The sequence below is a fragment of the Lagopus leucura genome, unplaced genomic scaffold (assembly GCF_019238085.1).
Source record: "Lagopus leucura isolate 7727_CA_CO unplaced genomic scaffold, USGS_WTPT01 Super-Scaffold_1, whole genome shotgun sequence".
In the NCBI taxonomy this organism is placed as follows: Eukaryota; Metazoa; Chordata; class Aves; order Galliformes; family Phasianidae; genus Lagopus; species Lagopus leucura.
Window position 1 is genome coordinate 1,800,269 of NW_024962250.1, and position 15,071 is coordinate 1,815,339.

At 40.4% G+C, this 15,071-nt stretch overlaps 1 protein-coding gene across 1 annotated transcript; it reads right to left on the reverse strand.

Moving 5' to 3' along the window:
* Nucleotides 1-1,538: 1,538 nt before the first annotated feature.
* ELF5 (E74 like ETS transcription factor 5) lies at nucleotides 1,539-14,423 on the reverse strand. The gene is made up of 6 exons (XM_042871788.1): nucleotides 14,346-14,423; nucleotides 10,795-10,921; nucleotides 3,740-3,790; nucleotides 3,306-3,374; nucleotides 2,198-2,393; nucleotides 1,539-1,635 (listed from the first exon to the last, which is right to left on the reverse strand). The coding sequence occupies exons 2-6, from the start codon at nucleotides 10,916-10,918 to the stop codon at nucleotides 1,539-1,541; spliced, it is 537 nt and encodes a 178-aa protein (XP_042727722.1). The 5' UTR covers nucleotides 10,919-10,921; nucleotides 14,346-14,423.
* Nucleotides 14,424-15,071: the final 648 nt, after the last annotated feature.

The following is a 15,071-nucleotide window of genomic DNA, read 5'->3' on the forward strand; positions in this document are numbered from 1 at the left end:
CTTTCCAAACAAATACCCGTAATTTCTGGAAGAAACCTCATTGGTAGTCATCTCTAATGTGAATTTTGCAGGCTGTTGGTAGTGCTGGGGCCTGATCCAGGTTCTGAAGTCAGTAACCACCATCCTCCATTCCAGCTGCTGCCCATGTAATCCCATGTAGTGCAGTGCCTGTAATGGGGGTTGCTGCAGCTGTTCTTCACTTGATAATCCCAATTCTTACAACAGAGACTTGCCATGAAAGCTAATTCCTATTGCAAATAATACCATGGTTTTCTGAGTTGCGAGAAAAAGGCTTTAGGGTTAAGGAAGTCCTCAGTGACCTGGGATTATGTAGAGTAATGTGTGCAGAGTTGTCCATTGGAAAGCAAGTTTAGAAGCCCGTTGAACTTCCCTGAATGCCACTTGCGGTAAGCCTAAAGTAGTTGATGCATTTACAGTTGTAGCTTAAATTTATTATAATTTAAAATATAAATTTATAAATTTATTATTTATTATAGGCATGTTGAAGAAGCAAACCTTGTAAAACTACAGAATAGTCATGATGCTTTCAAAAGCCGCAACTGAATTCTCACATACCGCCTTTCATTCTAACAAATTTGCTTATTGTAGGGTTGATCTATGGAGCAGCTGAGGGCACACACCACACATTAATTTTACTGGTATATGTACAACACTGCTGTAAGCTGCTCTGAAGTGTTCAACTGATGTCTGCATAGATGTGGGCAAAAGCTCTTTAGAAACATCTCCACAAATATTCATTTACATTTCAAAACTAATCTACTTCAGCAAATTCTTGTACCCTATCCAGAACTGCTTCTTCCTAATGCAGAAGTAACTTGAATTCATCTTCATGGAAAAAAAAAAATAAAAAAATCAAATACATCAAGTGTGTGTTGCTCTACATCTTTGCACAGATGGAATTAGTAGATATAGGTAGTAATTACTTGATACATGTATTTCAGAATTGAGATTGATTTTTTTTTTTGTTAACTATGTTGACTGGATATATTAAATCCAGGCACATAGAGGAGACTGGACTGCACGTTTCAGACAACACATGGATTTCTGGCATATCTGAGAAATGCAGTGATTTAGAGTGGAATGGATCAGAAGTGTGGTTTTTCTCATCAAATGGAAAAGAAGCTTTTCTACTTTCTTTAGAAATACTGTAACATAACTGGGAAATGTCTCTAAATATTCCCCTTTAAATGGCAGCAGAACAGAGAGGAATTTCCTACTGGTCATTGACATTATTGGCTGAGGCAGGGAGACAGGCAGGATTTAACTGTCACTTGAGCAGCAGATAAAGATATTCCTAAAGACTTCCTAGCAGACAGTGCTTGGCAGAAACGACTCCAAAATTCAGGTGCTTTTTTTGATGCTGTAGCCTGTTTCCTGTAGCAGACTCCAAGGAATTCGTCCAGATGGGCTGAGGGGAGAAAGGGAGAGGAAAGCCTCTCTCTCAAGTGTCCACTGCAGCTGGACCATCCAGATTGTGGCGTGTTTTGTGCCAGGCATGTGTGGGAGCACTGAGCAGTTCATATCTTGTTCTCCTGCCATCCGTGGGCATTCTTCCCAAACTTGTACACCAGCCTTCTGTCTACTCGTTCCAAAATGCCTGTTTTATAATAGTATCTGCAGGGAAAATAAACAAAAAAGTAGTAGAATTCAGATTACTGGAGTTCTTTACATAGACCTCACAGCCAGAGAATAGAATGGGAGTCAGTGTACTCTTTCCAATCTTCCTTTCCATTAAATTGCTTTGTTGTGACTTAAAAGAGCTTTCAGCTTTCCCAGGTGCCTTGGATTATACTTTCCACTGTTTGAAAATTACAAGGAATACAAAGCTTTTTTCTTAGCTGTATTTTTAACTAAGATTACCACAATTCAGCAGAAACTGCCTATGTTTCTGCTGGAATAAAAGGCGTCATTTAGCAGATATAGTCCAAGTTCTCAGCTGAGTTAATGTGATAGCTTTGTTGCAATCAGTAGAGTCGATTGCACCACTCTACCGCTCTACATCTAGCCCTATGATCCTATGTGACACAAAGGAGACTGAGTGCTCTCTTGTGGCCTTAGAATAAACAGGAAGTACCAATTCCTGTCTGCCCATTGTAAGTTTTCAGGATAGTAATGAGATATGGATGTTGAGACAGAAGTTAAGTGAGATGAGGGGCCCTTCCACCGATTAACTCACCGAAGTGCTCTGCTCAGTTTTTCATATGTCATTCTGTCATTTTTCTTCCTTTGTCCCCACATCTTTGCCAGAGCTTCTGATTTGACAACTCGAAAAATGCCTTTTCCCCTGTCCTCCCATTCCAGAATGCCACTGTTTTCTTCAGGAGAAAGGAGGAGGTCTCTTACAAATTCCCACAAATGTGAACTCTGAAGGTCTTGAACAGGAAGAAGACAGCTCTTCAGTAGATGTTTTCTTACTTAGGCAGAATTATATTTACGTTTGTCACCAGCTAGTTATTCTTGTTGTCTGTTTGCACTTATTTCAATTAGACTCTCCAAATGTTAGTGCCTTACCTCTCTACAAATGGAATTAAGGGGCAAATAAGAAGTGCTCCAGAAAATATCAGTTAAGGGCTTTTACAAATATTTATGGTGCTAGAATCTGGTTTCTACTCCAGGAATTTTACTGTAGAACAGCTTTATTTATTTCATTCACTTATCATTGACAACTTTAACATATGGTTTAAATTGGTGCTTTTAAAAAAATTTTAATGTTCATCTCAAGTGTTTCAAGGGAAAAACTGTAACAAAGACTGGGCTGGCTAAAACTGAGATAACGAGTGCCAGTTTCCCAGCACTGGTAGACTGTTTCTTTTCCTGTTGTTTCACCTAGCTCAGAGATGTGTTTGCACACCAGATGTCCCACAAATAATGGGACTCTAGCTGAAAAACAAACAAAACAGGAAAGAAAAAAGAAAATGCAGGTGTAGCTATTACCTTAACGTAAGATTAGAATCGTAGGATCACCAAAGCTGGAAAAGACCTCCAAGATCATCCAGCCCAACCATCCACCAATATTTCCCACTAAATCATGTCCCTTTCCACAACATCTAAGCTTTTCTTGAACACCTTCTGGGACAATGACTGAACCACCTCCCTGGGCAGCCTGTGCCGCTGCCTGACCACTCTTTCAGAGAAGAAATTTTTCCTAATATCCAATTTTACTTATTTGTAATTTATTTATTTGTGGTATCGTTAAGGTTTCTTTTGATAACCGCATGGAGCTGAAGAGTTAGAACAACGTAGGTTGTGTAATCTTGAATTTTGAGTTTCAGATATGTACTTACTTGTTCTACCATGACTGTGACATTCTTGGCTGCTGATGCCACCTGTCTTTATGCATGCTTTATCATGCGCTGGGACTGAACTGCAGAATAACGTGAGAAGTGAAGAAGGAACTCCTGAGTCTGATGGCAACTTGGTCAAAAGGTCACCTATGCAAACACCATGCAACATTAAGTCAAAGAGGGTATGTGAGCTGCAACTTTATCTCTTTAATAAAACTCCAGCACAAAACTAAGTGCAAGTGAATAATTAACACAACTGTGGGGTTTGCAGAAGGGTGATTGGTGAAACCTCGTGAAAGCAATTAACAGTTAAGACCTACAGATTTATTTCATGGGGTAAACAGTAGTGGGATAAAAGTAACAAAATAGGGGAACTTCTCTGAAATGTGTTTTCCATTGGGTGCAACTTAGTGTGCGTGATCATGTTTACTTACAGTCCTTGCTGGATAACTTTGTTTCTTCTAAGTCAGTAAAAAACGATGTGCCTGTGAAGGTAAAACACAACCCAGTGTTCAATGCTTTTCTTCAGAAGACTAACTACTGAAACCAGTGAAATAATTTTTCAACTTCTCCACTGCTAAATTGATTTATTGTTTCCACTTCTTGATCTGTCTTGATCCTCCACTTTCCTTAGCCTTTGCATCACATCTACTCACGTGTCTCTGTTTCTCTCTCCAAAGATCACTCGCAGCTTCTTTTCACTCCGTCCTCATTCAGTCTCTTGAAAACTACTTCTGCATCCTTCCCCTACCTAACAATCACCTTTTCTGCTGGAAACCAGATGTGCACAGGCCTGAAACTCTGTGTTAGCAGATTTGTGTCACCTCATTTAAAGATCCATTACGTTCCCAGCACATAAATGAATTCTTTGCCCATATCAAGCTGCATTCAGAGAACTTAATCCATGCTGAGCAGTCCAACACACAAAGTAAGTAAATGATAAACTTAGGCCTGCTTGTAAAGATGCAGTTGGGTGCATTGCCTGCTATGTTGTGACAGTCTCGTTACAGGACTGTGTATATTGCCTTTCCTCACAGGCCTTGGGCAATGCAGGGGGTGGATGGGCATGGTCTGTTGTATTTAACTTACACTCAGCTGTTCAGCGTCAGCTCTCATAATCTCATCAAACAAAACCGGTCTACTTTCTGGGAAGCAGAGCAGTCTTCACTCTGTTGGGTTACAGGAATAACTGTGTATTATGTCTCTCTGTATCCAGTTTGGATGTAACCCTGGGACTGCTGCAGGTCGAGCAGTTTCAGCAGAAAGGCCAAGGATGGAACAGCACTGGAGCCTGCATGAAGGTTTCTGTGGCCCAGGGAGGAACCTGGTGACATGTGGCTGACCCCATAGCTACATCAAGAGTGGAGGACACAGCTGTGGCTGTGTCCTTATGTAGGCTAATACCTAAGTGCCCTCCTGTTTTGCTGTTCTACAGCATGAATCCCACACTTTCTGTTAGCAAAAACTTCACTCAAAAAAGCACTGCTTTCTGTTTTGCATTTGGTTTCTGGAACACTCACCGTGCATCCTGATGTTCTGTAAGATGAAATACAAGTATTCACCACAAATGCCTGCAGCATCCAGGAACTCTTCCTGGGTCATGTTGCAGAGCTGTAAGCCACTGATATTAAAATGGGAAAAGGAAATGCAGTTGGCATCTAGCTTGTACTGGTCACAGCAAAACTGCAGCCATTCGCAGACGTTGTGCTTACTCCAGTGCTCCGGGTTGATGGATGTCCAGAAAGAATCAGAATCTGTAAAATATTTCACCAGAAAGAGGAACATTGTGATGCAAAGCTCTTCATTTTAATAACCACGTTCCAAGCAAAACTCATCCCTCTTCTTTCTTCTGTTATGGTTGCAGACTTCCTTCCTTATTCCGTAAAAGAACACCAGGCCCTACGTTGTGCATTTCACTTACTGCTGTTGCCATGCAAATATGCATGCTAATTGTCTTAGACCTTAGACTGAGAGAAACTGCTTACATGTACAAAGGACAATGTACCTCTCAAAAATACATAAATAAATTTCAAAAAGGTACAAGAAAATTAAAGAATTTGTGTGAACATAGCACTGTGTGGTAACAATGAGTGATGTATTCCTGGGCTGAAATAACCTGACATACTCTCTTTCAGTGATATCTGTGGCAGTTGGGTAAATGCCATTAATTTTCATCTAAAATGATATTAGAGCTATAGATGGAAATACTTCTTGTTATGTTAGAAACTGAAAAATGCATTACTTTTAATACGTCTCATTAATTGGCTTTAATTATCTATCTGAATCATTTATTGTATTCCTAGAGTGGCTTAAAAGTAAGTAACAACAGGAGGGCAACAAAATAGCATGTGAATGAGAGTAGTATAATGTAAGCAGAGATTATTTAGTTCATTTTCACATCTAACAGCATTGTATTCTTGACTTACATTTCCCACTGTCTTAGTTTGGTCATCCATTTTTTACCATTTTATTTTCAAATGAATCCTGAACATCTGATTTTAGGTACTGCTCATATGAAATGGCAATTCAAATTAGGCTATGATAGCACTGCGAGCAAAGTGAATTGTAGCTGTCATTTGTCTAGACAACCAGCTAGTTCAGAGTGCAAAATGATGCAAATAGGCTGGGGGAGTTTCACAGTAAAATGAATTCCAAGGGCTTGAAATTGTGACAGAATAACTGAAATGTGGATCCTGCTTTCAACGTGGGCTTCTGTTAAATAATTAATACTTCTAATTAGAAGTCCTAAAAGTTTACAGGGGAATTTGTGGTTGCTTTCATGAATCATTCCCAGGCTATAAATATCTTCATCTCTATGCACATATGGAATTAATGTAATACTGAACCTCTGCTGTGACATCCCCGTAAAGCAAAGAGGTGGGCAGAAGATCTGGGTCTACCTTTTGGGGCCCATTGCTTAAGGAGATTTGAATCTGACATTTTATTCAGCTCCTGATTTAAAAGGGAAATCTGGTGAGCCTGACATTGGGTTGGCTGCTCTAAGCCTTGCAGATGGCATACACCTGGCTATGTCAGAGTCTGGAGGTTTCCTTGGGGGGAATGGGAGTGCTGGAAACACTGGGCTCACAGGGCTTCTGCCAGGAAAAAAAAATTGCTTTAATACTAGGTTTGAGCTCTACAGGAATCTCAACTTCAGAGGCTGCTCAAGAAAAGCAGAAGGCTGAATCGATCTCTTTTGGACCAGGCAGACTATTTTTATTTAATCCTGTGCCAACAGCTTCCAGCCCCCTTAGGAAAGGTGGAGCATCCCCAGGTACCCAGCTAGACAGACAAACTGCAGAGAGGCCTTTCTGTGGATCGGGCACACGTCCAGCCTCATGTTTCCTGAGCTGCCCTGTGAGCTTTCTGTCCTTCCATGGGTACAGTGAATTATCTCACAGTGAATTGGCCATTGGTCTTGAAAATTTGACTTGACAGTGATAAATATCAGCTTTGCAGGCAGTACAAATGCCACAGCATGTTTTTTTCATGGACCAGCACTCATCCGGTCTAGTTTCCTTGTTTGCTTTGGCTTTGGAAAGGCTCAGATTTTTTTTTGGAATATTCCAAGGCCCCATGTTAATGTACAGGATGAGTGCTCAAAATGTGCTGACACCGAGGTGTAGCATTTGCATGTGCTCTTGCCTTTTAGTTCTTATATCTAGGTTATACATACAGGGGAGCTTCCCCCTTCTTCCAGGCGATAGACGTGACTGAGGTACCGTGCCACTTTAAACAGCCTGCTGGAAAAAAAGATCAGCTGAAGACAAAGGCTCTACGAAAGGATTTCAGGTCTTCTTTTAGAGAAAAAGTAAAGGTCAGGTAGAATTTCATAGCACTGTTCCAAAAGTGTAAGGCAAAAAGGCACCTGGCAGGAGCTGGGGGCAGGTAGCTCCCTGTGGCAGGGCAGCAGTGTGCCTAAAGCTACGAACAGGGCACCCAGGAGGACGGTGGTGGGCAGCTGAGAGTGGAGAAGAGACCCTCAATTCAGATGTTGCCCTTTCCACTGGTTTTAGATGATTTCTACCATCTATTCCATTGCACTAATTGTCTTGCTGGGCCTCTCCTGAAACCGGAATATTTTAAACCCTTTAATGTCACCCAGTACCCAGCCCTTGGGAAATGACATTTGTAAGCATAATCCCACCGGGCTGCAACTGTTGTTTCAGTCAGTAAGCCTGGTTCATGTCCTCCAGCTAATGCTGCACTGTGAAAATGAGTCTCCTGCCTTGCAGGCGATGTGTCTTTATCTGTAGTGGCAAGCAAAGCTGAGGAAGACATGAAGTCCCAGATAGGTTCAGCAATGCAGGCCAAGAAAAGTCAGCTGTCCACGTTTTCCTGGGATGCCCTTGTTTCTGCATGGCAACGGCAAACCAATGTTGCATGTGTGGTTACAGTTGGGGAAAATACTTTTATCAGCCATAACAAATCTGGGTGGATGCAATAGAGTCTGCTCTCTCTCTATATATAGCCCAGCTGTAATATAAGGCAGACAGCCCATGCCCACCTTTTGTCAGCTGGAAAAAATATATCTCATTTAATCATAATGTTTTGATTTTTAGAGGCAGAATTTTCACACATTTTCTTGTATTAGTTCCCCAGTATTAACACTTCTGTATAATTTTCCAGCACCCAGTGATGGAAAATGAGGACAAGAAATGAAAATAACACAGTATTTCAGTGTCACAGATTTTAGCTTCCTCCACTTTGTGTATATAAATAAAGATGCCTCTAAAATGTAAATCCTGGTATGTTCTGATTGCCAGAAAGTGAAAATGTAAGAACATTAAGATGACTAATGTGGAAACTGTAAAGGCAGATTAATCTTGTAATTCTCATAGGAACATGAGGATAGGCTGAGCCCGAGACTGAAAGTCCCACTAAGTTGGGCTCCTTTCTGTGATCAGGTTTGCAGGAACAATTTCATATTTTCAGGGAAACTATCGGACTTGGACTGGTACATATATATTAATTTGAGCTTGTACATAAAACTACTAATGCCCTGTCTGGCACAGGAGCTGAGTCTAGTAATAGCTTTAAATCAGTGATCTGCATCTGACTCTTTCTAGGCAGACTTGTCGTCTATTGTTCATCTGAATATATACATATGTTTTATATATATTTATGTATATTAATATACATTCCCATCTGGAATAAATTTGAACTTGACCTCACACTTTTTTTCATTAAATCCAAAACAAGTTTTCAGAAAGCGTTGGGATCAGAGCCCTGAAGCCTGTTGTTGTGACCAGGAGGCAGCGCAGGATGAGTTGTGCTGACCCACATTCTCCTCTGCCTTCAGTGCAAAGTTCTCCTCAAATTGCTGCTCTAACACTGCTCCTGCACCACTGCAGTAGCTTTTTTGGTGTTTTTTTTCTTTTTCGGTGCTAGACATGTTAAATGTGCTCCTCAGCTACTGTGAAGGAAAGGAAGGAAATAGGAACAGAACTCACAGGTTTTACAAGCTTGGTTTAAATTTGATTCAGAAATGATTGTAACCATGAGGGGTTTATGGGAAGTTTAAAAGCATCAGAAATTGAGCAATAAAAACTTGTGAAGGAGGAAATGTAGCTTCCACCATGATCAGAAAATGATAATTATTTCCTCTGTTCAACTTTGCTTGGCAAGAGGGAGTCTGACCTGATTGCTGCACAAAATTCTGCTTCTAGAGCAGAGAGAGCTTTGCACTTAGCTACAAGCAGAGTCTGACTCAACTTCACTGCTGCATTGCTGTCCACCTGGGTGAGCTCAGAGCTGCCCAACTGTTGAGCTGCAGAGCTCACGCTGATAACAAGGAGCAGATGGCTGTAATGCTAGGAATTGTCAAGATGCCTCAGAAGGGCTGCTCTGCCTTCAGCAAATGCTGATCTGCTGATAGCAGAACTACTTCATAGAGTCATAGAAACACAAAGGTTGGAAAAGACCTCTAAGGTTATCCAGCCCAACTATCCATCTACCACCTATATTGCCCACTAAACCATGTCCCTCAGTACCACTTCTTCACATTTCTTGAACACATCCAGTGATGGTGATTCCATCACCTCCCTGGGCAGCCCTTGGGATCATTTCAATTTCAGTGATTTGATGGATTTTTATTTTTTAAACAACAACAACAACAAAACCAAGGTTGGATAGCAGGCAAATCTATAATATGAATCAAGGCAAAACTGTGACTGACCCCAAATTAACTTTAAATAGAATAACATTAGACTTTTTAAATTGCATTCTTAAATTTTAAAACAGAATACTTTCTGTGACTTCTGTAATGTCTAGTGAACTTTAGAATTTCATTCTAAGTTGGAATGAAAACTAATATTAAAACAGTATACAGATATATATATATTTAAGTAAAAATTTAATTCCTGCACAGCTTTAAAGAACAGCCTTCTAGTTGAAGCAACATTTATATTCTACCTAATATACCATACAAACATGGAACAGACAAATTCAGCCATATGGAAACAAACACTAAGTCCTCAATGGCCATGGATTAGCACCAACAGAAGCTGTGTGGAAAGTTTTGTTCCTTATTACTCAAACTGTGCCTTAGCAGGAAAGTACTTTTCCGTAAGGCCAACACTGTTCTCACTTAAGAGGACAAAAATAGCTTCCTAAGAGAAAAATACTGCATAAAATCATAAATCTTCCCCAGATCTCACCACAAGGTTGGGTCAGTATTGTGACTTGGTTGTGTTACCTTTCTTTACAGAACTGTTGAATGATTCAGAGAGAGAAGGACTGTTCGGGAACTGTATGACTGACTGGAAGGGAGATTTAGAATGAATTCCTTTGCAGAGTTGGGATGACCGTGTAAGGTGTGCAACCTGGTGAAGTGCAGGGTCTCCACATTCACAGTTAGAGAATTGCACACTTAACATTGACAAATTCTGCAGAGGAGAATTTGATGTGTTTTTAGACCCACACAGTTCTCCAATAGCTTTTGAAATCCCAGTTATTGGCAGCTACGTGTGTGATCTGGTCATTGACAGTCATCACAAATAACTGGCTCAGTATATGGCTGAAGTTCTGTACGGTAGAAGTGATCTCAGGGACAAATTCTAAATTCTAGGCAGATGGGATAAACAAGGAGTCAAGAATCTGCCTTTCAATTGCTGCCTTTCTCTCCTTGTTGACTGCACTTTCCTTTGAGGGTTCCTTCCTGCATTGCTTATATCACCTTGCTAAATGGGGGGAAAACATTGCTTAAACACAAAACACTGTTCTTTCTGTGCACCTTGATCTTTTCTAAGCTAGCAATATGCTTGAGGAAGTTAATTGGACCAGAAAAGGTCCCCTGCACATAGCAAGGGGGCTGAAATTAAATGCTTATTATGGTCCTTTTAAACCCAGTTCATTCTATGACTCTAAGAGAAAGGTTACAAGAGAGGACTCAGCCTGTTTGGCACTCAGTTTATCTTGAACTAAATTAAATTCAAATTAACCTTGAATTACTGAAAATTCTTTTCAATTTCAGTTTCTATCTACATACCTGTCTGATGGTCACAGGTGGAATAGTCATCTTCAGTTGTCCCAAATATCTCTGTCCAAGACATCAGGGGATCACAAACCATCATGTTTGACAGAAACGTGCTGGGTGTTACTGAATCCAGCATCACCTTGAGACAGCAATACATTAGTTGATGAAAATATTGAGTGCTACTTTTAAGTAGAGCAGTATTAATTCCTTGGTGTGATTGCATAGATCTGTGATGCACCAACGGCCACCACATAAACTTCAGTTGAAGTTAATGATCTTTTGAAAACTAGTAAGATGAAGTAAGACATTTAGCAGGAATGCAGGAATGAAAACACCATAGGTAGACTTGCAGTCAAAATGATTGGAAAGACATATTCCTAGGGATTTGAAAATGCAATCTATACATACAAAAATAAGAGTGACAAATAAACTATTAAACAAATCATAAAATAATTAGAAACATGTGGATGAGTTTAACTTTATGACTATATGAGATTGTGGTAAAAAAGTCCCCATGTATGAGAAAATATCATTCTGGCCATAAAGATGTTCACTGTGTCTATAACACACTGCCATAAATGTCAGCCAGACTAAAGCATGAGGAGATTAACAAAGCCTGAGGAAAACTAAGAATTTATGTGGAAAATTAGGGAACTATTACAGATGTTCTGTGCTTCAGGGAAGGGGATTCTTGCATATCTTGGTGATATTTCAATGAAATAGTAGAGGTTGGTGAAAACATGATCTATGGTAGAAATGAAAGTTGGCACGGAGAAGAGAATTGTGGTCCATCCCACTCTTTTCTGCCTATGTCACATACATATAAGTACACACACATGCAATTTGCTGTTCTTCACGGCCAAGACTCACAATGCCCAAACCCCCACAGCTTCCCACAAGCGGTAGGAAAGGTGATGGTTTGGAAGGCTTGAAGGAAATAATGAAGTGGATTTTAAAATGTTCATGTTTTGAGCACCGAGGCTCAAGACAACTGCTCAACTGCTCAAGACAATTTACTCCTTTTCTTCAGACCTAAGCTGCTTCTGCCTTTCAGAACTAGTGATGCTCCCTGTAGGACTCTTTTATTCCTCTGGCAGAGTGGTCCCTAATGTCACATATATTTACAAACCATTTAGAATGTCAAAACAGTGGCTTTTTTTCCTATCTGAGTTGCTGCACAATATAATCCAAACAAAAATGAGCACAAAATGCTTACTCAGATTTTTCTGCAATTGCTTTTGTATTATTGGAATGAGATGATGTTGGCTTACTATACATAGAATTCTGAAATTCACAGTGTCGGGTAGAATGAGCAGTTGTTTCTGAACTTTGAAAGGTAAGAGTTCAAATCAGGCCCATTTTTGTCTTCACATCAGTTAGTCCATGGAACAATTCCTGTCTTTCCCAAAGAGGAAACTAGGACATAAGGCACTGTGCTTTTAAAATCCACTTCATTATTTCTTTCAAGTCTTCCAAATCTTTCTCAACTCTGTACAATGGTGCAAGCATGTTGGCACAACTGTCTCTGAAAAACAGTTTGAGACCTTAAATGTGAGAAATTTGAGACTTCATGTTACTATCTATGCAAATGGAAATTACTGTTTGCCACAACAGAAAAAAACACTTCTGAGGCTCTTGAAATCAGTGGGATTTTTTTTTTTTTTTTGGTAAACTTCAGCAGAATTTCACCACTCATTTATCACCAAGGGGTGGCAGGACAGGCACACGCAGAAGAGCTGGATAGGAGCTCATGGAACAGGGAAGAAGGCAGGGAGAACTACGAATCACTGATAACTCACTTCAGTAATGACAGGACAGTGCTAGAAAAGTACCTCCATCTGTGCAGTAGGTGATTCCAGTTTAGCTGTGCTAAATTGGAAATACAGGATAGAAAGAGGTATCCAGGACACGTGCAGTGACAATAATGTTCCCAACCATTCCCTTGGCAGCCAGCACACTCTATTTTCCTGTGACAGTCATCCCCAAATGGCACAGTGATCACCTGGCTGTGAATACACACATCCTGGTACCAACCCAACAAGCAGAAAGAAAACCCCCCGAGCCAACTCAATTTTGGAAAAGTGAATAAAATATCTCTGCAGGTAATTGGAGAAATGTGCCTTAAGAATGATTGCTAAGCTAACCTGGAAAAGCATCTCCCCCACTCTCGACACCGGTCTGCCCATAAATAAGATTTCACATAGAGACAAGAATATCTGGAATGAAATCCCTGTCCTTCTCAAAACAATTTTCCCCTAAAATTCATCAAAGATAGAATTTTACTGTATATTTCTTTTGCTTATCAGCAGAAAATAATTTCTGACAGTTTCACAAGCTTGCTAGAAACACAAATGAAAAAGATGAGAGGACGATAAGATTGACACATCCTCTTTACAGTAAAAACCATTTATTGGTTGCATTTTTTTTAGGCTAGTGCTTTTAGTAGAAAAAAAAAAAAAAAGTTGAAAATAGTAATGGCTTACAGAAAAGAATAGATTACCTTTGAAGACTATAATTATTTCTTCATCTGGGTAAGACTTAACCCAGAGAGAAGATGAAGTTGCTATTGTTTTCATCATCGCTATGCAAACATTAATGACAGATTAGTAGATTCAGTGCCTGGCTTGTGAATTTTCATGATGATTTTTCCAAGATGGAAAGTAGATTTGCACAAGGTAGAATGATACCCAGGATGATGGATGAACTAGAGAGAGCAAAGTACGGTCTGAAACAGATCCAAAGCCATTGGTTTTAGAAAAGATCTGAATGAGTCACATGCTTGATTTTGTAGTTCCCTGCGAGAAAAATTATTTATCCAAGCTGGGAAATCAGTTCCGTGAGAGGAAGGTCAGCTTGAGCTCCCACTGAGCACTGGGCCTGGGCTCCTGGGTGTGGGGCAGAGCTGCCAGCCTGACATCCAACAGCTTGGCTGTGTGCTGTGACAGGTAGCATAAGCCGTTTAGGAAGGAAAAATCCTGTTTTACCCATATGCAGCTTATATGCAGTTGCTCCTATACAGATCTACGTACGCTCCAGAAAATAATGTTAATTCTTAACATCACTAACAAAGGTAATCTCTTTTCAAATACGTTATGCAAACAGGATGTTGGTTTGGGTCACGTCGAATGACATTTCACTGTTAGCTGGTGCTGCTTAGATACACACATGGGTATCCACTTAAATCCACTTTTGGGAAACAGAAAGGGAAGAGGCATTCACTTGTTTAAACAAAAGGGGAACTTTACAATGTTGGCTTTATCCCAGCTGGTGACTGATTGGAAGAAGCAATTAATTAGCTGTCACACTGCAAACGTTCTCTTCTGATTTAATGAGACAGGCCTAGATAGTTAATTTATTAAAAAGCATTTGTTGAGGTTCATGCATGTCTCCTCTATTAATTCATTAAACCAATCAATTGTTTATCATTAAGAAAGGAGGTGATGCACAACAAAAGTGGCAGGCAGTACATCAGCTGAGTGCCTGATAAATCATCACAACTAAAGCACCTTGGCAGCTGACAGCTCTTTTGAAAACAGCGACTTCAAGAAAGAAATGGAGCTTACTTGCAGGCGGGCGCTTACTCCCGATGCAGCAGCTAAATCCAGAAGCAGCCTTGGGAGCCAGGGGGAGCAGGAGGCAGCAGCAGCACAGCCCGGTGCTTGGAAATAAAGCCACCTGTGGGACTGTGATATACGGAACACCTTGCAGACAGGTTCGTTTGGTTTTTCAAGTTCTTACACACACCCCTTTTGATGACAGTGATAATATATAGTATAACACAGCTGAGGGAACGGGGGAGAAACATTCTCAAGTGCAGAAAGTTTACCTTTATCCTGCATTGTTTTCTTCTCCTCCTCTGAAAAGTGTTCATTTACGTAAGCCTGACTCTTGGACCACCTTAGGCAAACCCAGTGTGTTTAAGCACTTGAACTGAGGTGGCATTTTCACTCTTTCCTTCAAAGCCTGAGTACGTACAAATGGTTACTGAATTATATTCAGAGACCTCAAATCCCAGGAAAGTGGCATTCTCACCACTTCTGACAAAGACCAGGAAAATGACTGGTGAAAATCATGGAGCAAAACACTGACAGCGTGGGAGAAAGTACAGTGCTCACCTGATGTCAAGTGACATCTCTACTCTGCACGTAGAATCATTAAGGTTGGAAAAGAGCACTAAGATCATCTACTCCAACCACAACCCCATCTTCACCATGCCTGCTGACCATGTCCCTCTGTGCCACAACTCCATGGCCCATGAACACCTCCAGGGATGGTGATTCTACCGCATT